This window comes from Sciurus carolinensis, chromosome 10 (assembly GCF_902686445.1).
Source record: "Sciurus carolinensis chromosome 10, mSciCar1.2, whole genome shotgun sequence".
NCBI lineage: Eukaryota > Metazoa > Chordata > Mammalia > Rodentia > Sciuridae > Sciurus > Sciurus carolinensis.
The window spans coordinates 53,172,190-53,198,805 of record NC_062222.1 but is presented as its reverse complement, the minus strand read 5'-3'; the positions used below and the strand labels follow the sequence as shown (position 1 = coordinate 53,198,805).

At 40.2% G+C, this 26,616-nt stretch overlaps 1 protein-coding gene across 2 annotated transcripts; it reads right to left on the bottom strand.

Annotated features, from left to right (window-relative positions):
• Positions 1 to 802: 802 nt before the first annotated feature.
• On the bottom strand, positions 803 to 26,421 carry Bdh2 (3-hydroxybutyrate dehydrogenase 2). 2 transcript variants are annotated; one of them, XM_047567385.1, is made up of 10 exons: positions 26,352 to 26,421; positions 23,067 to 23,158; positions 21,864 to 21,942; positions 17,304 to 17,400; positions 15,967 to 16,075; positions 9,906 to 9,966; positions 8,062 to 8,175; positions 4,887 to 4,945; positions 4,260 to 4,352; positions 803 to 1,067 (listed from the first exon to the last, which is right to left on the bottom strand). In XM_047567385.1, exons 2-10 carry the CDS (start codon positions 23,136 to 23,138, stop codon positions 1,014 to 1,016), a joined length of 738 nt encoding a protein of 245 aa, XP_047423341.1. In that variant the 5' UTR covers positions 23,139 to 23,158; positions 26,352 to 26,421; the 3' UTR covers positions 803 to 1,013. The 2 variants fall into 2 exon arrangements, with proteins under 2 accessions (XP_047423341.1, XP_047423340.1); XM_047567384.1 differs by lacking the exon at positions 26,352 to 26,421 and having other exon boundaries at positions 23,067 to 23,168.
• Positions 26,422 to 26,616: the final 195 nt, after the last annotated feature.

Genomic DNA, 26,616 nt, shown 5'->3' with positions numbered 1-26,616 from the left:
GTATCTGTACTTAACCAATAAACCAAAATCAAAAAACAACAAACTCTCGCTCGAACTGACAATATTAACAATTAATTAACTATATATTTCTTAGGCCCTTGTTAAATATAATTGCTCATTTTAATACAAATTGCTTAGAATAATAGTAGCAAATAAGTGATAATATCCATTAAGTATAAACACTTGGTAATTTTTCTTTTATACAGCAGATCAAAAATATGGTTCTGAATTAGAATTTCTTTTACTACATGTTATTGAAACTGAATTCCTTCCTACCTTTGGTGTTCATTTATGATGTAAAATTTTAAAATAAGGATCCACATATAGAACAATGTAGAATTGCACAAAACACATAGTAGAAAATAGAATGAAATAGAAATTAATATCTTTTTCCTTTAAAAAACTTCTTTTCTTCATATTCATATCTTAATTGTATGTGCTTCTGTAAACTAAATGTTTGTGTCCTCCCCACATTATTCAAATCTTAACCCCTAACATGATGGTATTGGAAGGCAGGATTTTAGGTGAATGTCCTTACAAAAATACAGGAAAGAACTTACTTTGTCTCTCCCTGCTCCTGCTGTATGAGAACATGGTAAGGTGACCATCTCCATACTTGGACGCAGGCCCTCACCAGGCATCAGATCTGCCAGTATCTTGATCTTGCCTTTGACAGCCTCCAAAATGTGAAGATTAGGCTTGTTGTTTAATCCACACAGTGTATAGTAAATTGTTATAGCAGCCTGAACTAAGATGCTTACAAACTGAAGTCTATTTTAAAAATTATTCTGACAATGAATTAAATTATTTTTTTATTTGACTTACAATGATTTCATTAGAGATTAGGAAGAGAAAGTAATATATTTAAAGAACTAGATTCTTGGGAACAATAATTTTAAAAGGCTTGCTTTTATTAATGTCGTTCATAGGAGAGAGATGATCATTGAGTTTTCTTCACAACCAGGTTCACCATGGACAAGAAGGGCCTGCCTTCCCACAAGAAGATCCTGCAGTCACAGACTCCATCCTCCATCAATGATGACAGGATTGCCTGTCACATAGGCTGACTGTAGTAATAAACATAGAGATACAACAGTTAAACAAGTGTGACACAGGCTTGGTTTTTAAAAATGTTCCATGGCTGCACCAACTAAACAGTTGATTCTCATACTAACAGGAAACCTTACTTACAATTTGAATTTAGGAAAATCAAATTAAAGTTTGAATGATTTAGAACTGCTGAATGTTCTTGTGAACCGGAGCTAAATGGCCCCTGGCCAGTGTTCAAGCAAATGTTACATTTGAAGCAGGGTTAGTTGGGTGTATGGTTTCAGAATCACAAAGTTAAGTAGTGGTGATATGTAGGGTTTCCTCCATGTCCATCGTGGGTGAGCGAAAGGGTTTCTGTTGGAGGAATGAGCCGGTTGTAGATTAATCACTAAGAAACTTATTTAATAAAATAACCACAGGAGACAATTAAAGGGGGCATGATGGATTGAGCCACGCTAAGATCTGACTTCAACAAAGATGGAAGAACCCACCTCCCCTTTATAGTCGTACAGGTAAAAGGGGAATCAGGAGGAGCTTCTGTTAGGAACAGGATGGGTGGAGTTAAGGAAGCCATTTGCTCTAGCGGGTTATCTTAGCAGGACCAGCATATTCCAGGTGGTGAGCCACTGCCTGGAAATCACATACTTCAGGCGATCTGGAACAATCTCTTAATGATTGCCAGTTCCTGGAAGCCAGTTTTCCCAGCCTGACAACTCACCGAGTCTGGTTTTAATTGCTGGTCATAAATGGCTCCCCACAGTGATATACAACTATTCACCAAATGAGGAAAAAGTATAGGCTAAAATACCACATATTCATTCTAATACTCAGAACTATTCAAAACTGGCTTAGTTTTGACCACTAATAAACTTTTCAACATAAGTGTGTCAGTCATAAAGGGGTCATGTCAATGAGCAAACAAAGCTTAAAAAAACAGAATGTATATTTAGTTAACAAAGGATTTAAAAAAATAATTACTGCTTTATGCTCACAAAAATCTTCATTTTCCAACTAAAGCTGAAGTGATCCTTGTGGTAGAAGTTTCAACATCTTCTCCTCCTCCTCTTTTTTTTTTTTTTTTTGCAGTACTGTGGATTGAACTCAGGTGTGCTCTACCGCTATGTCCCCAGCCTTTTTATTTTTTATTTTAAGACCAGGTCGTGCTTAGTTCCTAAGGCTGACTTTGAACTTGCAATCCTTCTGCCTCAGCTTTCCAAGTCGAAAACTTTACAGATCTTTTAACTTAAGATGAATAAGTAAGGTCTCAAATTTGTGTTCTTAGTTCTAAATTGATCTCAAGCTTGAAACAATGGAAGAGGTTCTAGAAAAATATCACACTATGAGTATGGAAATTTTAAAAGTTCAATATATGAAAACTGATACTATACATCTGAGAAACTTGGGGATTATTAGTCAAATTACCAAAAAAAAAGACCCCCAAGTTCCTTCAAAAAGCAAACTCACCAGGTGTGGTGGTGCATGCCTGTAATCCCATTGACTTGGGAGGCTGAGGCAGGAGGATCTCAAGTTGGAAACCATGCTCAGCAATTTAGTGAGGACCTAAGCAACTCAGCATGACTGTCTTTAAATAAAATGTAAAAAATGGCTGGGGATGTGGTTCAGTGATTAAGTGCCCCAGGGTTCAATCCCCCGTACCAAAAAAACAAACAAACTCTACTATGAACTGTTTCTAGCCCCTCTATAAAGTCAAATGTCCTTTTGTTGCACATATCAGCCAGAATATTTGATATTTAGCAACATAGGGATAATATGGCTTATCAGCAGTATTTTTAAATCAAATGAGCTCTTTTGAAGATATGGATTCAGAAGCTAATGTGCTGGTGGTTCCACTAATAATCTGCCTACTCTACTCTTTCTCTGGCCTTTAACAAGGTTTAATAACAGGTCTGATAAGTGGCAATCCTTCTGTTACTAAAACATTTCAATCCTGTGTTTGTTACATTCACCAACCATCTGGTGTGCATCACGTTACTGTAAAGAAGAACTAACGGATGAGTAACACACCTCTCCGTCTTCCCCCCATCCTCTCTGCCCATTGCCCATTCATCACAGATCCCTGTTTATGTAATATTCAAAAACATAAAACAGAAGAGGATCTCTTGTGCTCTACATCTTATAATGTAGTTTTTCTTTTCTTGGCTATATGTAATTTAAAAATACACACTAGGCATTAAGGATGAAATTGGTTACTAAACAGTTGCAAAGTAGGAGAGAGTTAAGAATTTTCATACACAGTGAAACCAAGAAATAGGAAAAAACAGCCAGTAGAATTCTCCGTAAGGAGTCACCAGTAAAACTAAAAACACCACATACCAATCCTGCCTCCCCTGAGCACAACTAAATCAGGTGAACCCGTTACCACTCTCCATAGGTCATCAGAAGCTCTTGCAACCCTGGAGGTTCCTCTGATTTACCTTTAATCAGGATTTCCCCAATTGTAAGTTTTCCTGTGCTGGGGATGAAACCCAGGGCCTTGTGTATGCTAGGCAAGTACTCTAACCACTGACATACATCCCCAGTCACCATCACCCCTGTTTTTAAAATTTTATTTTGGGACTGGGTCTCTCTAAGTTGCTGAGGCTGGCCACAGATTTGCAGTCCTCCTACCTTAGCCTCTTGAGTAGCTGGGATTACAAGCATGCACTACCACATCTGACAAATTATAATTTTTGAAAGTAATCCTCTATTTCTTTTGCTATATGATTTTGAGACATTAAAGTTGAATGAGGGAGCCAACTGTGGTGGTGTACGCCTATAATCTCAACTACTCAAGAGGCTGAGGCAGGAGAGTTGCAAGTTTGAGGTCAGCCTCAGTAATTGAGCAAGATTCTATCTTAAAAAAAAAAAATATATATATATGTATATATATATATATATATACATATATATATATATATATAAAGGGGTGTGTATGTAGCCTCAGTAGTAGAGTGCCCCTGGGTTCAATACCCAGCAACACACACACACACACACACACACACACACACACACACACAGAAGTTGAATGAGGGAGTCAGTGGTTCTGATCAAAGTGGCTTTTCCTTAAGTAGATTAAATCAGAACATACCCCTATCTTGTAAACGCAGCACTTTGACATGTATTGCCAACCTAAATGACTTTAGGTTGATGAGCAAATAGTAGTCAATGTGACAGAGGGTAATGAGCTTCCTGGGAAGAGGGATGCTTACTTCATCAGAAGCCAGATACACACAGAGCAGGGCTACTTCTTCCGCAGTTGCAAATCTTCCTGTCTTTTGTCTCTTCAGGAAATCATTCAGTGCCTGTGATCAGAGACCATTCCAGACATCAGTGATGCTAGCTGACACATGTGTACACTTCTTTAAGTTGTGGAAAGCAAGGGGAATCTACAGAGGAACCATGGGTTTGCCACCTTGAAGAACCATCAGCCTGGGTCATGGTGATTTCTTTCACCCAAGGTGCTCCAACTATTCATGATATAATAACACCCATAGATACTATGACAGATTAGAAAACTGATAGGAAAGAATGTTTTTTAAAATATTATAGTAAAACATACATAACATGAAATTTGTCATTGTAACTATTTTCAGTGAACGGTTCTGTGGTGTAAAGGGCACTTAACTGTCCTGCCACCATCACTACCATTTATCTCTAGAACACGTTCCATCTGCAAAAATGAAACTCCATACTCACAAAGCAGTAGTAACTTTTCATTCCCTTCTGCCCAAGCCCCTGGTAACCATTTTCTGTCTCTATGAATTTGTCTACTCTGGGTAAGGAAGAGGACATTTTTTAACCAAAATGTTTAAACATATTTAAAATACTAGTAATACCTCTTCAGGATTTTCTCTGGCTTGTATTCTTTCTTGCAGAGATGGGGTATCAACCGTTCCTAAATCACAGGGTGACATTCAGCTTGGTTACTTACTTAAACCAAAAAAGTTGATAATTAAACTTTAAACTTCCTTTCCATATAATACAACAATAGTGAAACCCTTCTCCTTTGACTTAAAATGACAATTTCTCCTTTGCCCCCCTGATCTCTTAACAGACATGTAACTTCTTTAATAACATTACTATGACTTTTTCAAACAGACTATGATTATTTGTAACAATCACCCTGAGATGTAAATAAAATCATCCAAGCACTTTATCATTTCAAGGATCTAGTTTGCCTTAATGATCTCAAAAACATTCTTTGCTGACAAGTTCGCTGTTGGGATCTTTAGGTGCAACTCTAACATTGCCATCGTCCTTGGCAATTTGGAGCTCTAAATTTTCCTTATAATTTTGCATATTTTCATTGGTTTTAAATTCTTGGTTTTAACGAGTTTTAAATTTCTGATGAGAAGTGTAATTTGAAATTTTTTTCCTTTGAAAAAGAAAAATAAGCCAGGCATGGTAGCACACACACCTGTAATCCTAGCGGTTCAGGAGGCTGAGACAGAAAAGACTGCAAATTCAAAGCCAGCTTCTGCAATTTAGTGAGGCCCTAAAGAACTTAGTGAGACCTGTCTCAAAACAAAAATAAAGAGCTGAAGATATGGCTCAGTGTTTAAATGCCCTGGGTTCAATCCCCAACACCAAAAAAGAAAAGAAAAATAATAATGAAACTAAAATTTTAAAGTCCACTTAGTTCATGTACTTCTGCAGCAAGCTCTCCAGACTTCTTTGTTAACTCATATAATCTGCAATTTCTCTTTAGAGAACCATTTTTTTTTTCAGACTGAACAGTACTCTGGAGAACCATGTGACCTTTCTGAGGTTTTAACAAATGATTTTACAGTCATACCCTCAGCTTCATCTCTAGACCATGCTCCTGAGAATTCCATAGATCTGATCTTTGCTCTGAAACCATTACTTAAGTTGGGCGTGGTGGCATACACCAGTAATCCCAACCACTTGGGAGGATTAGGCAGGAGGATTGCAAGTTCAAGACCAGCCTCAGCAATTTAGTAAAGTCCAAAGCAATTTGGCAAGACTCTGTCTCAAGATAAAATAACAATAATAATTTTAAAAGAGAGTTGAGGATGCTGCTCAGTGGTTAAGCACCCCTGGGTTCAATCTAGTAGCAAAAAGAAAAGAAAAGAAAGCATTTCTTAGTTGTGGTATCATTTTCCATTTTTCTGGAGAGGCTGAGAATCTTCAAAATCAGAAACCCTGACACCTACTTGGAGTCCTTTCTTTAGGATTTTTTCTCTCTTCTTATAACTTACCATAAGAAGATAATACTTCCAACATTCTGGGAGGAAACCTTAGCCAGATTGCCCAGTTCATTAGGAATCTTTTCTACCTTCACATTACTGTGGGAACTCAGGTCAGCTTTTGCCCACTTTCCAATGTTCCCCCCTTGTCAATAGCTTCCTTAATGTCCAAAGTTTTGCCATCAGGGTGTCCCTTCAGCTTCCACACTCTCCTCAAAATCCTTAGAGTTTTAAGAGTTTCCTGTCATGAGATGGGGAGCCTGGGATCTTACATGGCTGGTGCTGATGGCTATTAGATGAAAACTGTAGTGCAAGCCAATGCCTTCAGATAAACTCCACCATCACTGGACTCTGCTGTGTCCATGACGCAGATGGACACCCTGTGCCACAGTCTACACATATCTGGTTGGAGATTCATGACTCACACCATCAGCAACATCCCAGTCACACTGGTTCCTCCTTGGGTTTCTTCTGTGTCTGGCTCTGTAAATCACAGCCAGTTCCTTGTTCCAGAGATTGGGAACATATTTTCCAATCTTATGAAAAATACAGCTGCTGAAACAACCACATTTTCCAAACCATTTTGCCATTTATTCCACTGGGTAAATAGTACCAAGAATAGCTAGACTCAAATAACACCAATGGGTACATCAAAACCTGGTGAAACCATCTCTTCTGTTTTCTTCTTTTTCTTAGTGTTATCTATATCTACATTTCTTCTCCAAGAAAAATAAAGCAGGACATCTCAATCAGTGAAATTCTGTACCTTGAAGGATATTTAATAGTTTCCCACTGTAAGCCAGTGGCTTTTATCCCAAGATTGTTCTGGGACTTTCCAAAAGACACACAGTTCTCCCCATCAATTCCTTCCCCAAATTCTGGAATGCCCTTTAGGTTTGGAAAGGTCCCACAGGTAATTTAGAAATAGTCCTCCCAAATCACCCAATGTCAGCAGTGAACTTCTGAAAACCATGATCTTGGATAGTCAGTGTTTCTTTTTGGAGGATAATAAAAATCATTAGGTACTGTCTACTCATTTTGGGTTAGTGGAACCAAGTCAAAGGCATATCTATTAAACAGACACATCCACAGTTATTAAAAGGAAAGTCCTGCTTTTCTTCTTCCTTTGTATGAGGGACCAGCACACTTTTTTTGATAAAGAGACAGCAAACATTTTTGACTTGGAGATCCATTTGATCTACTGGAACCATTCAACTCTGCCTTTACAGCATGAAAACATAGTCAATACATGACAAATTGGGTGTGGGTGTATTCCAATAAAACTTTATAAATCAAACAGGTGGTATCCAAATTTGGCCTACAGACCATAGTTTGCAGGCCCCTTTTAATAGCATAAAAAAAAGTTAATGTCTCCTTTTGATTTATGAGTCACCTCATGACTCAGGTAGATCCCTGTGCTCTGCCAGGCTCCCTTTACTTTCACCCTGCTGTCTTGTGAACATGGTCTCCTTTTTAGCTTTCCTCTAATAAGGTCACCCTGGTCCAATTCCCAAACATCAGACCCTGGCAAGTATTATCTTAGGGACTTGTTTGGGAATTGCCCTGCACATGTGGGTGGCCTTTCATCCCTTTGAATCTGTAGCTCATTCCTATTCAGGAGCTCCTTCTCAACTTAAAATTGGAGGACTGTTACCTTAAGAAGGCCAGAACCTTTCTTTCGAACTTTTCCCAATGACAGAATACAATTCAACATTTGGTAAATGAGCTAATGCAGATGTCTGTCACAGTGGCAAACAGGATGTCAGAAAGGACAAGTTCACAGCCCTGAACTTGCCAGACTCACCTGGGCACACACAGTTGCACCTGATACCCTGCTGGATAAAGTCTGCAGCCACGGACTTTGTAAGGCCAATCACTGCTGCCTTGGTGGTGCTGTACACACATCTATTCACCACTCCTAAGGGGCAAGGCAAAGGGGGACAAATGAGGAATCCGAAACGTAGTCTCTTTTAGAGAGAAAACGCAAGGTAGCTTTCTCAGTAGCTTTCTCCTGCTTCCTCCCACTCTCCTTTTAAAAGAAATGGTATCAGGATTTTTCCCTTAATAGGACCAGTTTCTGCATCTAGGAAAATAATTTCAGTACAGGCACACTTTAATTGAGACTCAGGTGTTGAGATATTGCAGTTACTTAGTAACAAACAGCAGTCTGCTTCTTGCTGTCAGTTGGTATAACCCCTAGGAAGATTCCAAAAGAAAAAAAGAGAGAAGGAGAAACAAACCCAAGCAAAAACAAACAATAAAACAAGAGGTGTAGACACTTCTTTACATTCCTTTCCTGTGCATCCCGAATGTGTGCGTCCTTGCTAAGAAAAGGAATGTTCTCTCAGCAGTCGCTGTTTCATTTTAAAGTCACAAATTCATCTGAGTCAGGCTGTGACATTATCTCCATTTCCCCCAACATCCTAGTCCTTCAACCTGACTTCTCATTCACAGTCCAAGTCAACTGTCTTTGAAAAGCATTCCTCAAACCCATGGGCAGGGTCCCCTCCCCTGTAATGTGAGGGTACTTTGTACAAACCACTTGTTACAACGTTATCACACTGTAGGATGGTATTTGCCTGCCTTTTTCCCCCTTTTGGACTATGAATCTGGAGGGTGGGCAGGGGCTCACTATATCATCTCTTTTTTTACTTTTTTTCTGAGGAATATAAGTTGATGTTAATGTTTGTAACTGCACTTTACCATTTTGCAGAGTGATTTCAAGTACATGGATCTTTCCATCTACCTTTTATTTTCTCCTTTTTTTTTTTTTCTTTTTTGTTTTTTTAGATAGAGTCTCACTATGCTGTCCAGGTTATGCTCAAACTCACGATCCTCCTACATAGCATCCCAGGTAGCTGGAATTGTAGGTTGTGCCACTGTGCCCAACTCAGCATATCATTTTGGATTACTACCTGATAAATATTTCCTTCCCCAGTTCCATGTCCATTAGAAGAAATAAAAGTTTTGGGGCAGACCCCCAAAATGGCTCTAGTTAGGCTTCCTCGCCAAGACTTCTGGTGGGCTATGTTATGTTTTTAGTGTGTAGCCAGGGCTGGGAACTGACTATGTTATGGTTAGTCAAGGCCAGAAACACTGTGGTTCAGCACAGACTCAAGGTGATACACATTAACCTGTGAGCATGTGCCTTGTGAGCATATCCTCCCCGCTCCCCCGTTATGTAACCTGTCAACAGTGTGCCTTCTTTGTTTGGCCTGCAGATAAAAAGGGCCTATAGAAATGAACTGAGGGGGTGGCTAAAATGCAACTGGATGGGGAATGAAGCCTAAGCTGGGGGCTGGCTAATGCTATGGCCACCTTCAAATAAAGGATGATCAATTTTCCCACCATGCCTGGAATCTTCCACCTGCTGAATCCTGAATCTGTTTCCTGGTCAGAGCCCCTGCCAACCCACCCCCCCAGCTCCCCGCCCTGCAGAACAGGAAGGCAAAGGCATATAATTTTATTTAATTTTATATCTATGACAATAGGTCTAATGGTTAAGGAACGTATTACCAACTTTTTTAAAAAGCAGTTTGAAATTATATATGGGTTTTATGATCTCAGTCATGTTTACTCCCAAACCCACAGCTCACAAGTGTGTGCATGTGAGCATCATGGATCCCAGAGGAAGGAAGGCACTCCTACCTTTGATGCTGGAGGCCACGGAGGACATGTTGATGATGTTGCCAGATTTCTGAGTGAGCATCTGCCAGAACAAAACGAACGTGAAGAGAGGGAGGGAGTGGGGGGGGAGGGGAGAGGGGGGGAGAGAGAGAGAGAGAGAGAGAGAGAGAGAGAATGAATTTCACTGCGTAAGCTCAAAATTTACGGCTTTAAAATGTTTTCATATACTTACTGTTTGAAGAACCAATTTAAGCATTGAATTAACTATTTGTGTTAGGAACTGTTAGTAAACCCACAACACCTGGCCCACCCACCCTTTGCTGGGAACTGATGGTCTGTTCACGACTTACTGGCATGTCTGAGGAGCCTCACCATTTTCCCACAGTGCATGAACATCAGCAAGACCAAGAATGAATTCTGAGCCAAATGGAACATGAAAGGAAGCCAATCATTACTGTGTGTTCCTGATGTTAGAACATTATCACTCCATTCAAAACTGTGTGTGTGGTACTGGGGATTAAGCCAAGGGAGCTCTACTCTGAACTCTACCCCCAGCATTTTTTATTTTGAGACAGTCTAACTGAGCTTCCCAGGATGGCCTCGAACTTGTGAATGTCCCGCCAGCCTCCTGAGTTGCTGGGATTACAGGCATGTGCCACCTGGACTAGCTCAACACCTATTTGTTGAATATCTATTTTAGCCAGTTATTGTGCAAGGTCCAAGAGATTCAAGGATAAATGAATCCTGTCTATAGGGAGCAGTCAGCCCGTCTGGGTAGGCTGATGTAATCAATGGCCAATGACAGTGCAGAACTCCACAGAGATCTAAGGGAAGAGTGGGGACAGGAGGTGCCAATCCAGGCTGGGTAGGGGGCACTGTAGGGGAGCTCCTGAGTGGGAGGTATCAGGACTGAATTTAAAAATCTAGGGTATTAGAAAAATAAAAGGGTGTTTCAAGAGGAGGGTATCACATGTATAAACTGGGAGGAGCAGATGGGTCTGACTGGAACACAGCGTATTGGAAGAAAGAGGGTGTAGAGCTCATCAGAGGCTAAAACAAAGAACCCCAGTCTTTCCCTGACAGCAATGCAGTGACAGAGGGTTTAAAGCAGAGGAGGAGAGGCACGTTCAGATCTGGGATTACTATGGCAGCATTCAGAGACCAGTGGAAGCTGATGTAGTGATTTAGAAAAAGATGGTAAAAGTGGAGTCCCAGAAATATCCAAGGAGCAGAGGTAGAATCTCTAGGTGGGTAGGCAGGACTCGATAAGTAGTTCCTGTAATGAAGTGAGTCCCACTCAGGGCAGTGTTTCCTAAGGATGCCTCCCTCCGACTTTCCCCACTAAAATGTGAATTTAACAAGAGGAGGGTCTTTGGCTATTTTGTGCTCCTATAAAGGTTAAACAGTAGACAATCAATCAAATTTGATGAATCAGAATTTCCTGAGGTACTTGGTTAAAATGCAGGTTGCTGGGTCCTGTCCCAGACCTAACAGAATATATAATACACACAGCTGCTATGAATTAAAAACTGTTTTCAAATGAATATATGCTTTGTTAGTCATAATATGAATGTTTTCTGAGATTATAGAATTATGTGCAAGGACTGGGCATGATGGCTGCTTTGGGGAAAGAAGCAGGAAGCTGAAAGAACTCTTGGCACTAAATTCACAGTGAAATCATCGGCAGGGCAGATGGCCATCAAGAACAAGGCAGAGATGATGGAGGATAAGAGAGCAGCAAAGTGTTAACATAACTGCAGGAGGAAGTAGAAGAACAAACTAGAGAACAGAAGGAAACCCAGCATGTTTGTCATGTCATGAAAATCAAGTAAAGAAAGGATTTCTAAAAGGAGGAGTCTCTACAGGCAATGCAGAAGGTCTAGGGAAAAAAAATCACTTCTGTCAGGGTGAGTTTCTTCAGCACTTTTTAGAAAAAAAGAGGTGTAGGAAAGGGGAAGGTATGTGATAGTTCCAGGGTTAGGCTGGTCGAGATCATGAATTGGGGTTCTTTTAAAAGGACCAGGAATGTCAGTAATGTAGAATGCTATTGAAAACTAAGCCTTAAAGTGGTTCTCTCTCATTCAATTTAGCAATTAACCTACTTATACATGGAGAATACATTCAAGCCAGTTTAATATATAAAGATGGGCTATTGTGTAGGCTCAGTCTCCAGTCCTCTAAAACGCAGTAATTCTTCAGGTAAAACTTAGGATACATCACCTGGGAGATGCTTGTCTGTCCCCTAACACTTGTTCTATCCATTCCACCCAGGTCCATCAGCTGATTTTAAAGAGCAAAGTCCTTGCCTGCTTCTAGGCTGTCTTCCCTCCCCAACACCAGCTCAGGACATCCCTAAATCTTTGCCCTAATGGATCTTCTCTTCTGGTGGACCTTGCATTCTGCATGGACCTCTTCTTACAGTATGTTCACCCTGTGCTCTGCTTTTTGACTGGTCTTTCAATCTTGCAATGTTTTTTCTTTTTTTGTGTGTGTGTATCTACCCATAAACACAAATTTTCTGCAAGTATTCCTATGTTTTGACAACCTGATTTTTCAGATCTGCCTGGGCTCTAAATCCTGCTTCCTCTGGAAAGTTTCAACCTGGCATATGTGTGTCATAGTTAATAACATGGAAGATCCTACACAGTTAGGGCTGGATGTGACTGCTCAATCTCTGGCCCTCATTTCTAGATAGAAGAAATAAATACTGAGAGAGAGAGAGCAAGTTCCATCTCCCAAGGCACCTGACTGATTTGGGACAGAATTCAGACTATGCCTGGGGACTTCTGATGCAAGTGTCTGAAATTGGGAATTAAGTTAGTCTGAGTCACTTTAAACAACTTGCATTGAATCCTTCTGATTTTACATCCCAATCATTACTATCTCTCACGACTTTTTTTAAAACAAATGTGTGTTTTTGCCTCATATCATTGTTAAGATGCATTATAGCTGAGCACTGTGGCACACCTGGAATCCCAGCTACTTGGGAGGCTGAAACAGGAGGATGGCAAATTTGAGGTCAACTTGGGAAACTTAGAGAGACTGTCTCAAAATGGAAAATGAAAAGGTCTAGGGATGTAGCTCAGTGCTAGAGCACTTGCTTAGCAAGTGTGAGGACCTGAGCTTAAACCTTAATTCCCTGGGGGTGGGGGGGGGTGGGGGGTGGCGGGGGAAGCTTTAAGTCATAGGAAGTGTATTAATTTGTAAGTTGACGTTGGTATATTTGAAAAGTTAAGACTTCCAACTTTCAATTTCAGCTTCACTGTACTCAACACCTACTTCCTTAACTAGTATTTGTGAGCACTTTAGACATATAGTAGGCTCATTTTACAAATGAGTCTTATACATGTCTTACCCACTGTGATGTATTTTCCCCTTACCATGGGCTCTGCTGCACCCTCATATCCTATGCAAAGGATCTGTCTTCCAAAAATACATGGACATTCCAAATAACAGATTCTCACAAACTCCAAACAAAGTAACTTTATATAGCAAATTTATATATATAAACTAGCAAATCTATGTAAATATGTATGTATTTATATCTGTTTAGTGCCTACAAGTGATCTTTAGGTATGCCCAGGAAATATTGAACTGGTAAATATAGATATATATTTTATATATATATATATATATATATATAGACTAGCAAAAGATATAAATATATAAATACACATAAATACATATGTATTTATACATATAAACTAGCAAATATATATAAATATATAAATACATATATATTTATACATATATACTAGTAAATATATACACATATATTTATATATACTAGCAAGTATATATAAATATATATTTATATATATTTGATAGTTTATATATATATATGTAAATATATATATATATATATATTTGCTAGTGATATTCCCTGGGTACACCTAAATATCCCTTGTAGGCACTAAACAGATAAAACAAACAAACAAACAAAAAACAAAAACCCCCAAACGTTTCCTTCATTACCAGGTTAGTGTCTCTAATTTTCTTGTTAATGTTCACCTGGATCCTTTCTGACATTTGGTTGACCCTCAGAACAAAGTATCAGTTTTGCTGTGCCCTTAACAAAGCTCTTCTCAGTCCTGGGTTGGCTGGCATTCAAAACCCCCAGTCAGGGCTGGGGCTGAAGCTCAGTGGCAGAGCACCTGCCTAGCATGTGTGAGGCACAGGTTCAATCCTCAGCACCACATAAACATAAACAAATCACACAAAGGCATTCTGTCCCTCTACAACTACAAAAAAAAAAAAAAAATTTTTTTTAAACCTCAAACAAAAAACCTAGTTATCTAATTCAGATGGGACAGGAGGGCAAAAATGTCCCCTCTGTATTTCACCCGGGTTCACTTTACAAACTTAAGCTGAGCTAGTTCCATACTAAGTCTCTTTCATTGTCTGTTGTTAATGGCTTATAAGCGTATTCAAAGTCAGGGCTGTATGTTTCCTACATTTATACCCCCAGAGAACCTAGTGGAATACTTTACAACAAAAGGTTTTTTGTTGTTGTTGTTGTTGTTTGTTTTCAATTTTACTGGGCAATGAGTATTTCTTTACTGTTGCTCTTGTTTTTCTTTTAATTACCTGCCCCAGCTAACCCACGTAGCAGTCAACTCCACTGTACTTTTAGTTCTTTTCCAAGACTTAAATACTAGCACTCTTACCAGGAAAGTATTTACACAAAGGAGTGAAGTTTATACAAACAAGAAGGTTAAACTCTTCTACATATTTTTATAACTGTGCAATATCACAAGACATCACAATAGCCCTAACAGGTAAGGGCTGTATCCTCACGTGCCTTCATAATATTCCAGTAAGAAATGCCATTTCTTGCAGCAGTTCAGCCTTTCAATGCTGGTGGAATGTGATGTGATTCAACTGTACCTTTATTCAGTCATGCCACAGGGACAGTGGGCTGCATCAGCTTCATAAGGCTGTCATAAGACAATGCCAAATATGGGGTGTTTAAGGACAGAAATGTATATGTCCTAATTTCAGAGGCCATACATCAAGGTTCTTGCTGGAATGATTTCCTCTGAAGCCCACTCTTTGGCATGTGATTGCCATTTTCTCTCTCTCTATTTGCATCACATTTTCCTGTACTTCTCTGTGTCTTTATTGCCATTTCCCAAAAAGGCTTATAATGCTTGTTTGTAAAAGTAAATTTAAAATACTAATGAGTTGTATGAAGGCTGGAAAATACAAATGAAGTTGACTCAAGAGGAATGTTTTCTTTTTTTCTTTCTTTTCTTTTCTTTTCTTTTTTTTTTTTTTTGGTACCAGGGCTTAAACCCAGGGGCACTTAACCACTGAACCACTTCCCCAGCCCTTTTAAAAATACTTTATTTATAGACAGGGTCTCACTAAGTTCCTTAGGCTGGCTTTGAACTTGGGATCCTCCTGCCTCAGCCTCCTGAACCTCTGGGATTATAGGCATGTGCTACCTCACCCAGCAAGAAGAATGTTTTCTTTAGCACTTCCTCTTTCATCTCTCCAATACCTCTGACTCAGCTAAAAGAGTAGGAGCTAAAGGAGGATCTTCAGGGTAAAGAAAAGCAATGGGTTCCATCCATTGCCAGTGGAAATTCAGGAGGTACTGAAGTTTCAGGCTTCAAATTGGAGTTCTGTCCATTGGCTGGTTGTATGACCTTGGAAAAGTGACCTAACCTCTCAGTTTTACCCTCTAAGTCAGTGGATGTGGTAAGACAGTAACTACCACATAGGCTTCTTCATAGTACTTACAATAATTCCACATATTTTATGTCTATTTAATTACCTGTTACCCTGTTTTACCCCTCAATAATGGAAGTTCTCTCATACAAAGGACTTGGTTTGCCGATGGATCTTCTGTGCTTAAAATAGGGCCTGGCATGTAGAAAGGGCTTAATAAATATTCCCTGAATGTATGAACTGTGAGGTTAAGTGAATCAATTTATATCAAATGTCCAGATTTAAATATTCAGTGCACACTAGTCATTCTGTCAGCTACAGTTACTCCCTAGTTCACACGGGTATCTCTCCTGGGTGCCCAGCATGGAGACCCAATGTGGTGCTATCCTGCTGGTGATGGTGGCCTTACTTTAGGAAGGAATGCCTTGATCATCAGGTACATGCTGCGGACGTTGAGATTCATAGAGAAGTCCCAGTCTTTTTCCTCACAGTCCAGGATGGTTCCATGATGGACAAAACTGAAAAAGAGGGATTAAACAGTGTTGGTGGTGGCTGCCATTAAAGGGCTGGGGACGTAGCTCAGTGGCAGAGCACCAGTGATGGAGCTCAGTATGCATAGTTCAGTGCCTAGCACTGTTAAAAAAAAAAAAGCCAACAACAAAAACTGCTGTTAAAAATGTATAATTCCTTTGTTAACCACTTCTCTTATTGACTTAGACCATTGTCTGTTTGCCTTATCAAGACTTTAAATAATTTAGACATAGTATCACTTAGCACACTGTTAGTAAGGATCCTAACAACTTAAGCTAGAACATTTATTATCTGAGAACAATATTCTTCTTTAAAAAGGACAAAAGGCAAGAATTTGGGGTCGCCAAACCAAAGAAGCTCTATACCAACTGCACTGGAAACATCAATGCCATTACAAACAACGACTATATGACTGCGGCTCCGTTCCACTCCCATTTCAAGAGCGACAGTGCCCTCAGGTGGTATGAATTCAGTACTCTTCAGGGGAATCGCCATTTGCAAGGAAAACAGGTGTCTCGGTATTTCAAGGTAGCAAAGCAATGTTGCTGCTGTTTACTTCCACAGTGAAAAAGCAAGGCAGAATAAAACCAAACCCTAAACAACCTGCTGTCTTGTTCCAGTCACACTTCCTCAGGGAAGCTTCCTAAACACTGGAATCCTTATGGATTTGGTCCTCTGGACCAAGATTACGTGATCAATTAAGTACTGTTGGTTGTGATTCCCATGCACTGCAGGACTCCCAGGACCCGTCAGCCAGTGAAAACCACCAAGCACATGAGTATTTCTGTATCCCCTACACTGCCAAAAATTTAATAAGTGCTCACAACCAACTTTGCTGTTTTCTTCATATCTCTAGGTATATTCTTATAAAATAGAGAATTATTTATAAAATAGAGAATTAGAAATCACTGTAACTTCCACAGCACGTGATACAGCACAGCACCAGTGCCAGTGGTCTTCAATGGTCCGAAACTGCTTTTAGGCCCAAAGTGCATTATTTCTTTGCTTGTCTCTTTGTTTGTCTTACTTGCTGAATCTCATGTGTAATGAAAATGTTGTGCAGAATCTAGTCATATTTCTCAAAGAATGCATCATGGTCCACAATGAACAACTTTGCTATATTATAAAAATGAATTGTTTAAAAGTCACAGAAAACTTTCTGAAAGTGAAACCAAAGAGCTATAAAGTTATTATCCAGAGATATAGAGTTATTACCCAGCAACATTAAAAAGAACATCAACTCTTTCAATCTCACTGGCGAACTGATCAATTTGTTTCTTCTTTGTGACATCAAGGACACGAGTTTGGATACCTGAAAGTGAAATAAGACACAATTTACTGTGGTACATACACACAATGGACTATTACTCAGACATAAAGAAGAATTAAATTATGGCATTTACCAGAATATGGACAGAACTGGAGAATATCATGCTAATAAGCTAATCCCCCAAAACCAAGGCTGAGTACTCTCTCTGATATGTGGATACTAACACATATCAGGGCAGAGGGAGAAAATATAGAAGTTCATTGGATTAGACAAAGGGAAATGAAGGAAAGGGAGGGGGAGGGGAATAGGAAAGACAGTAGAATGAATTGGACATAACTTTCCTGTGTTCATATATGAATACATGACCAGTGTAACTCCACACCATATACAACCACAAGAATGGGCAGTTAGAGTTCATGTATATATAATATGTCAAAATATACTCTACTGTCATGTAATCTAAAAAGAACAAATAAAAATATAAATAAAAACTATAAAAAAAGACACTGTGTACAAGTAAATGGATAGAACTGGAGAATATCGTGCTAAATGAAATAAGTACGTCCCGATAAAACAAAGGCTGAATGTCCTCTCTGATATGTGGATGCTAACCCACAACAAGGCAGGAGAGGGAAGGGAAGAATAATTGTTCAGTGGATTAGACAAAGGGGAATGAAGGGAAGGTAGCTGGAATGAGAATAGGAAAGACGGTGGAATGAATTGGACACAACTTTCCTATGCTTCTATATGAATACACAACAGGTGCAACTCCACATCATGTTCAACCACAAGGTCATACTCCATGTATGTGTATGTCAAAATGCACTCTACTGTCATGTGTATCTAAAAGGGACAAATTTTAAAAAAGGTTAAAAAATAAAGTGCACTGAGATTGTCCATACACACACACACACACACACACACACACACAAACCTTTTTGCCAATAACCATAAAAATGGTTAACCTTGAAGATTTAGCTTTTTGAGGCGGGGTAGTGAAGAATGCAATCTATTCAGTTGGGGCACACAGGATGGATGGCTATCATTATAGGGTCTTATTTATGTCTCTAAAAAAAGACAGTTTATTATTTTGATATACTAAGAAAAGATTAATAAACAGAAAGTAAAACTGAATTTTTGCTTCAGCAAGACTTCTTATCTACTACAGCAGATTTACTTTGCTTTGTTGGAATTATAATTCAACATACTTTGATTCAGTTGGCGAAGTCAAGGACTAATGTGAGTTTGATTATGTAACTTGTTGTATTTTGCTGGACAGTTGATTTTGAAATGGGTTCTCTGTTCTGATTTCTTGCAGGGTAACTGAAACCCTCTGAGGTCGGAGTTAGATTCAGTGTCATGCAGGAAATGTAGGTGCACACCTAAATCAGCTGGATGATCTCTTAGGGTCTCCAGTATGATAGCCACTACTGAGCTACATGTGGTTTGTGAGTACCCGAAATACAGTTGGTGTAATCTGAAACGTGCATAAGTATAAAATACAAGTGAATTTTGAATATTTAGTGTGAAAATGCTGAGATATTGGTCAAAGGGTGCAACCTTGCAATTATGAATAAATTCTGAAGACTAAGGTACAGTACAGTGATGGAGGTTAATACAATGCTTGAAATAACTAAGAGAGCAGACTTTAAGTAGTTTCACCTCACATACAATAAGAGAGAGAGAGAGAGAGAGAGAGAGAGAGAGAGAGAAAGAGAGAGAGAGAGAGAGAAATTGAGAGGAATATGTGAGGTGATGGATTTGCTAATTAGCTTCACTGTGATAATCATTTTACAATGTATATCAAAATATGCAAAATATGTTGGGGCTGGGGATGTGGCTCAGTGGTAAAGCATGTGCCTAGCATACAGGAAGTCCTGGGTTCTATGAGGTGGGGGGACCCAAAGCAATAGCAACAACAACAAAACCAACCACATCATGTTGTACACCTTGAATATACACAATTTTTATTGTCAGTTACATCTCAGTAAAGCTGAAAAAAATTATTGAAGCTTATAATAAAGTTGTAATAGTTCAAATCAAAAGATTAATTGTGAAAAAGAAGGTATAATAGTGCTAATTTTTAATATTGAGTACACGTTGAGATGATAATGTTTTAGATACATTACATTAGGTTAAATAAATAGTAAAATTAATTGCCACCTGTTTTACTTTTTTAAAGTGACTGCTAGAATATTTACAAATATTCACATGGCTCACACCATGTTACTATTGGACAATGCTGCCCTAAGAGGAGAACAGAAGTGAAGAGTTGTCGTTAATAGTTAACCTAACAAGTCTTCACACAGAACTTTGTAATTTGAAACTAAGTTCTCAACATATTGACAAATAAAAAGTTTTAAGTATGTATCTTTAGATTTCTTTTTCAAGTTTTTTTTTCTATCTGTCTTTCTTTTGGGGATTCAACTCAGGAATGCTTTACCACTGAAATACATTGCCAGTCCTTTTTAATTTTTCATTTTGAGACAGGGTCTAGCTACATTGCCGAGGCTGGCCTCGAAATTTTGATCCTCCTGCCTCAGCCTTCTGAGTCTCTGGGATTACATGTGTGACTTGCTGCTTCTTCTTTCTTTCTTTTTTTAGAGATGGAATTCAGTTTTATTTTGTCCTCTCTGAAACTACCCTAGTTTCCTCTATCAAAGACAGGAAGAAAAGACCCAATCTTATGCCACAGAATTCAAGTACTCATGTACTTGTTAGAGGTGGCAAGATACCTGTTTCTCTAGTTTTGGGCTCTGAGATGTTACACTTTCAGTATTAGCTTAGGGAGGAACTACTGCCAACCACTGGGAATATCTTCTGGATTAGTCAGTGCACCATTCCTAAAGTGCTTCTGGAGTTAAAATCTGTCAAGCTGTCAAAAGTGTCCACACTTGCAACAAATGATAAAGGAATCCCAAGGACATTTCATAGAGTCCTTCCCAGCTGGGTATGGTTGTTATTGGCAGGGCTGCTTTACCCTCAGGGACATGGTCCCTCACCTCAGATGAAGACTCCCAGGTGCTCTTCAGGTGGTGGATTGTCATTTGGATCCTCATTGGGCGTATCAAGAATAGGGCTCAAGACCTGTGGGTGGCCCTCAGCCTGTAGTGCCATGCTACTTGGAGGCTGAGGCAAGAGAATCACAAACTACAGACCAGCCTCACAACTTAGGGAGTCCCTGTCTCAAAAACAAAATCGAAAAGGTCTGGGGATGCAGCTCAGAGGTTGAGCGCCCCTCGATTCAATCCCCAGTACCAGGATTCTCTTTTTTCTTTTCCCAGGAAATAGATGGTATTCTCAGAATTCTTATTCTATGAGGCTAACCAAGGATTTACATCTTCTGAGAAAAAAAAATGTATGTGTCCAACTGTAATACCCAGGAGATCCACAAAGATTGAGTACCCCAACAACAAGGAAAACCTAAGAGCTGGGGTCAGGGGCACATCAATCCCAGCCACTTAGAAACCTTTGGCAGGAGGATCGAAAGTTCAAGGAAAGCCTGAGCAAGTTAGGGAGACCCTGTCTCAAAACCAAAAAACCCAAAAGACTGGGGATGCTGCTGCGTGGTGGAGAGTCCCTGGGTTCAAAGCCCAGTGTGAGGGCAGGGTGGGATGGGGGAGCACAGAGGGCAGAAAAGGGGCCTGAATGTGGAGAAGGCCAAAGACATTCATAGGGACACTCAGGTTCCTTCTGCTCCACAACAAGACGAGCATTATTGTAAAATGGCCCCAGAAAACTAAGCTCACAGACAAATCAAAAAGTCATTAATTTTCCACCCAAAAGGAACATGAACACAAGGTAGGCTCTCCTACTTTGGAAAGAGCCGCTTTCCAGCATTTGATAGTAACAATGTAGACAATCCATGTTAAATAAGAAATTGAAGCCAACAGTCCCCCCAAATAAGAAATTGTTGATTATCCTCCATATTTGAAAGTGTTTAAAAGTTGAGGATGAAAGTACAACTAGGTTCAACTGATTCCAGGTGTGCAGTGGCGGTGGTGCAGACGCAGCTGGCGGTGGGACCTGCAGGTCCCTCGGTCTCAGGCTCTGGTTCACCATCTGAGCCCTGCACCCCCCAGTGTCCCTTCCACCAGTATTCAGATTTCATTTAAGTACAGATTTCTGTGTGTAGGTTTGCACAATATAGATTCGATGCCAATGATCCAGAATCTAAAAAGGTGGCTGGTGTTGCTGAGCTAAAGAGTTCTCTTTGAGCAATGCCTGGAATATAGTAAGTTTGTACCTCTCTCCCTCTCTCTCTCTCCGTCTCTCTCTCTCTCCGTCTCTCTCTCTCCCTCTCTCTCTCTCTCTCTCTCTCTCTCTCTCTGTCTCTCTCTCTCTGGTGCTGGGGATTGAATCCAGGGTCCGTGCAAGCTAGGTAAGTGCTTTATCACTGAGCTACCTCCCCAGCCCAAGGAGCTCTCTTTGAACCTTCAAGTGTCACTGCTTTCTAATGCTGGACAGACCCTGAACCCCAAGGTCCAGCTGCTCAGTTTGCTTACCTGGGTACTTTTCCAGTTCCTGAAGTTTGGACTCATTGATGTCTGTGGCTATGACTTTGGCACCTTCATTTGCAAAAGCCTGGCAGATACAAAGTACAAATAACTCCCTTGTTTACTTGATTAAAATGCTCTGATGAATGAAAACATCTTGTCTTTTCTCTTTTTTCTTATTTTCATTGGTTTCCCCTATAAAATAGGTGGAATCTCAAACTACCCAGTCTTGCTTCCCCTCCCCCACTGTTATTGTTTTAATTTACTTTCCTTGTTCCTTAGAACAATGTGACATATATTGTGCGTGTCTTTTGACTTTGTCCATTTAATATCAAACAATATAGTTTTAAAAATTCTGGGTGTGTTTTTGTTTTTGTTTTTGTTTTGTACTGGGGATTAAACCCAGAGACACTTAACCACCAAGCCACATACCCAGCCCTTTTTATTTTTTATTTTGCGACAGGTTCTCTCTAAGTTACTTAGACCCTCACTAAGTTGCTGATTCTGGCTTTGAACTTGTGATCCTCCTGCCTCAGCCTCCTGAGTTACAGGAATTATAGGCATACACCATTGCATCTGGCTAAAATTCCGTTTTTAACACCTTTGAAAGCAATGCTGTTATTCTGTTTCCGACTAAATTCCAGATTATAAGAGAAAAGGGGGTGATTTTTCCTCCTAGAGTATGACAGTACTTTCATAAGTTAAATCATGCCCTTAAGGCACACTATTAGCTCACATAGGGGGTATGATGTGGGAGAAATTGAGGGAAAGCAGAAGACAAAGGTAACCTGAGAGTTCCATAACTCTGGAGTCCTAATTGTGAACTGATACGATTTCAGAAAGCTGTGCACCTCTGTGAAACCCCTGCAGTAAATTTATTATGGTACAGAAAAACTGAGGCACACAACTACATTTCTCAGAGTCCAAAGTTGTTAGTGATATCACATACTACACGTGATGTATTTATTCCTTCATCTGCTTCAGAGGTAGTGACTTTTTTTTTCTAACTTAAGACAACAGAAACATAAAAGATAATTTAAAAAATAAAAAGACTTGGGGTGCAGCTCAGTGGGAAGAGCACCTGCTCAACATGCTCAAGGCCCTGGTTCACTCCTTAGCACCTGCCCCCAAAAGCAGAGCAGAATTAAATAACCATGGCATTGGGCCACAGAATTCCATACTTCAAAAGTGGGTAAGAGGAGAGCGACTCACCACGGCAGCTGCCCGGCCGATCCCCTGGGCGGCAGCCGTCAGGATGATGACTTTCCCATCAAGTCGACCCATGAGGGAACCTGTAGTTGAATCTAAAGACATGTGCATTTAATGGCTTATACCGCAGCATGTGGTCTTATGCAGGCAGTAACACCTGAAATAATAGCTCCATGTGCTGCTGTAAGAATGTGAAGACAGCACCTCTGTTCCAGCAGTCCCACCATCTGAGTGTTCAGGAGAATTTACTCTAGATACCTGGCTGTGTATCTCGAAATCATTTAGCATAACACATGGAAGTGATGACTGGCAAAGGACGCTGTACGGAGAGGACACCTCTGTCCCTGAGTTTTCACACACTGCCCTCTCCACTGCTCCTGTGCCCATCTATAGCACTGTTTATGTCTTTACTACCCAGGGCTGCTTCTCAATTTCTCTTCTGTAAACTTGGGTCAAGATTGCAATATCAATAACTTATGATTTTTTCCTTGTTCCTTGAAAAGATTTTATGATTGGTCTCAGAGATGAACAGAAGGATTGGAAAAATCAAATCATGTCTCATAGCCCATTTTACAGATGAGGAAACTGGACCTGTCTGTTAATAGAGCCAGTCAACGGTAAAGCCAGAACTAAACTGAAGAATTCCTGGACATTTTGCTGTGAGAACAGTCCATCACACAATATTGCTGATACTCTTTTAAAAATTAAACACGTAGTAGGAACACTTTAACACATATGATCAGAAATTTCTAAAAGGGAAGACTGAGAAACTCTGACATAAGGGAAAGTCAACATGCACGAGATATTTGGCTAAGTTTGGACTGCACATCACAGGGTGAGAGGAACAGCTAGTAATGAGCTGGGGTTGAGGAACAGTCCAATGGTGATCAACAAGGTTCTTTCTCCTGCTGTGTTTTGTGCTTCATGTGTATCTCTGACTTCATACCAACTCACAAAGTGGCTGCTCTAGCCCAAGGCATCACATTCATATTCTAAGAAAAGAGAAAAGGAGGAGTAAAAAACTAAAGTCTTTCAGCTCAGTGTGTGTGGTGGTGTACACCTGTAATCTCAGCCAATCAGGAGGCTGAGGCAGGAGGATCCCAATTTCAAGGCCAGCCACAGCAACTTAATGAGGCCCTGTCTCAAAAAAGGCTAGGTTTTGTGGCTCAGTGATCAAGTTCCCCTAGGTTCAATCCTTAGTACCAAAACAAAACACTAAAGGTTTTCAGAGAGGCCTCATTTTCTGAGGAATGAAATTGACTAAATCATGCTATGTGCATATATGAATATGTCACAGTGTATCCCACTATGAGGTATAATTACAATGTACTAATTAAAAATTTAAAAAAGGAAGTCCTCCTTGGAAATTTCCACCAACATTTCATTGCTCAGACCTGTACAACTTGGCCACCCTAACAGGAAAGGAGGTGAGCAATTTGAGAATTTTGTTTTCCAGTCATTAGAAAGTGAAAAGCAAGAGGAAGAGGGAGTTGGATGGGTGCCTAGTGAAGCCACTGATTGCACTTGCACAATGGCTCTCACTATCGCTCAGCACACTTGCCTGCCTGTGAAGTACAGGTTGCAGGCCTTGCCCATACCCCCGCCCCGCCTGGGTCCCAGGGCACCCTTTCCTTTCAAGCCTCCACACCTAGGTCCAAACTCCACATGCTAAATTAGCACTAGTGCCTCCTGCAGGTGAGGGCTTTGAGGATGTGTGGAAAGGACACGATGTGATCAGAGATGTATTTAAGAAAGATCACTGCAGAGAACAAACCTGGGCAGGCGCAGGGCTGTGGGTGGGAGGTCCTGCAGTTTGTCTGAGAGGTGCTGGTGAAACAGCAGGAAGACAGAGGACGGTACTCGTTTCAGAGATGAGAGACAGGCCTGGTCACCAATGAGATTATGTGGCTTGCCCATTGTTTTACAGCTATGAATGCAAACCAAGGTCCAAGAGGTGGCCCCAAGGCTCGCGGCACTGGCACATGACGCTTGCAAGCCCAGCAGATCTCTCAACACTCCCGCTGTTGTGCCAGGAGCCTGAACCTCACACACCCCAGACTGCAGGGGATGATCGACCATGGGGAGTTTGTGCTGAGGCCACTTTTCCGGGGGCAATTTGGAGAGTAAGGTAGATCCATTTCCTGGAGCTGGCTCCTTTCCTGTGGCCTACTTTGGCAGAAGTTTGGGACCGCGTCCTAGACTTCACAGTATTCTGGATGTTTCTATCCCACCCGGCTTTGCTCTCCCTCCTTTCCATGGTGGTCTCATGGCTCTGCTGTCTTACCTAGTTCCCTCTGCATTTCTGGCACAACAGCATTTCCCGAATACCATCCAGACCTGTGTAAGTCCGTCTGGGAGTCTGCCTTTCTGAGGACCAGACCAAGGCAACCACACCACCATAACTAGCTCCCACCATAACTAGCTCTGGGGACCAGCTTCCAGCTCCCAGCTGTGACCCACTTAGTTCACACTTGTTAGGAAACAGAGAAGTGGCTTTCACGCTGCTTGACCTACTCTAAGACAATGAATTTTTTCTTCTTATGAGAGAGAGAAAATTTCACTTTCAACACAGAAAAAGTTGGAAAAATTCTACATGTACTTTAGAAAGACTCTGGTTGTCTTTATGGTCCTCCAGTCCTAAGGCACGGTGTTTTGAGAAGCTGTTATTTTACAACACCCTGCTAGGTAATGTTGGGCTCATGAACTGTGAAGGCACAAGTGAAAAGTTAAGAATCTCAGACACCCTGAGAAGCACTTCATGAGCAACAGCTGAAGCACAAAGCATTCTTTTCATTCACTTTGAAAACTCCTCCTAGTTGGCCTCCCCAGATTTTGGGGCCAAAGCTTTAACATGAGTTTCATTCTCAAAACAGATTTCTCTGGGGAAAGGAGTACAAATATGGTCAGACATAGTAAAAATGAGGTAACTCTCAATAAATTCAATGTGAAAATGGAGCACATTGTTTTTCGTACACTAAATATTGGAGGGAAATGTTAATTTTGATCAGTAGAGGCAAAAAAAAAAAAAAAGAGCATTTTAAGGATAGCTAAATGTTTCCATGAGCCAAATTAAAAAAAAAAATGTTCACTTAGGACAGATATTGTAAAAGTTCTCTATTTCTTTGGCTACTCTGAAAAACATAAATACGGGAGAGTTCTGAACTTGTTAAAAAGACCTGTCTTTATCCTGCTCTAACTGCTGAGATTAATCTCAAAATATGCAACAAAGCAACATCTGAGTATTAAATCTTTCCTTCCCACAATCCAAAGTTTTGTTTTAAAACTTACTTTAGAGTAACGAGTAGACAACGTCCTCTAGATCCATGCAGGAAGGAGAAAAAGACTTGAGATCTTTGTTCAGGAACAAGTCAAGCGCTCAGTAATGCATGCTGGGATTCGTAGTTCAGGTTCCTTCCCTAGTACTAGTTCAATTTCCTTTCCTCTTTTTTTTTTTTTCCAGCAGTTGCATCAGTCATACACTTTATTTGTGTATGTGCTGCCACCTAGTGGACGTCAGGTATAACTGTTACCTTCCAGTAGAAGGTGAAGAGTG

Bases quoted from the DNA above. Each gene is read 5' to 3' on its own strand.
- Bdh2 (XM_047567384.1), bottom strand. From the start codon at position 23,168: ATGTCTTTAGATTCAACTACAGGTTCCCTCATGGGTCGACTTGATGGG. The intron at 17,401-21,863 runs GTAAGCAAACTG...TTTCACTTTCAG, and splicing joins GGAACTGGAAAAGTACCCAG to GTATCCAAACTCGTGTCCTT. The intron at 4,946-8,061 runs GTGAGTCTGGCA...CCTGTGATTTAG, and splicing joins GTGCAACTGTGTGTGCCCAG to GAACGGTTGATACCCCATCT.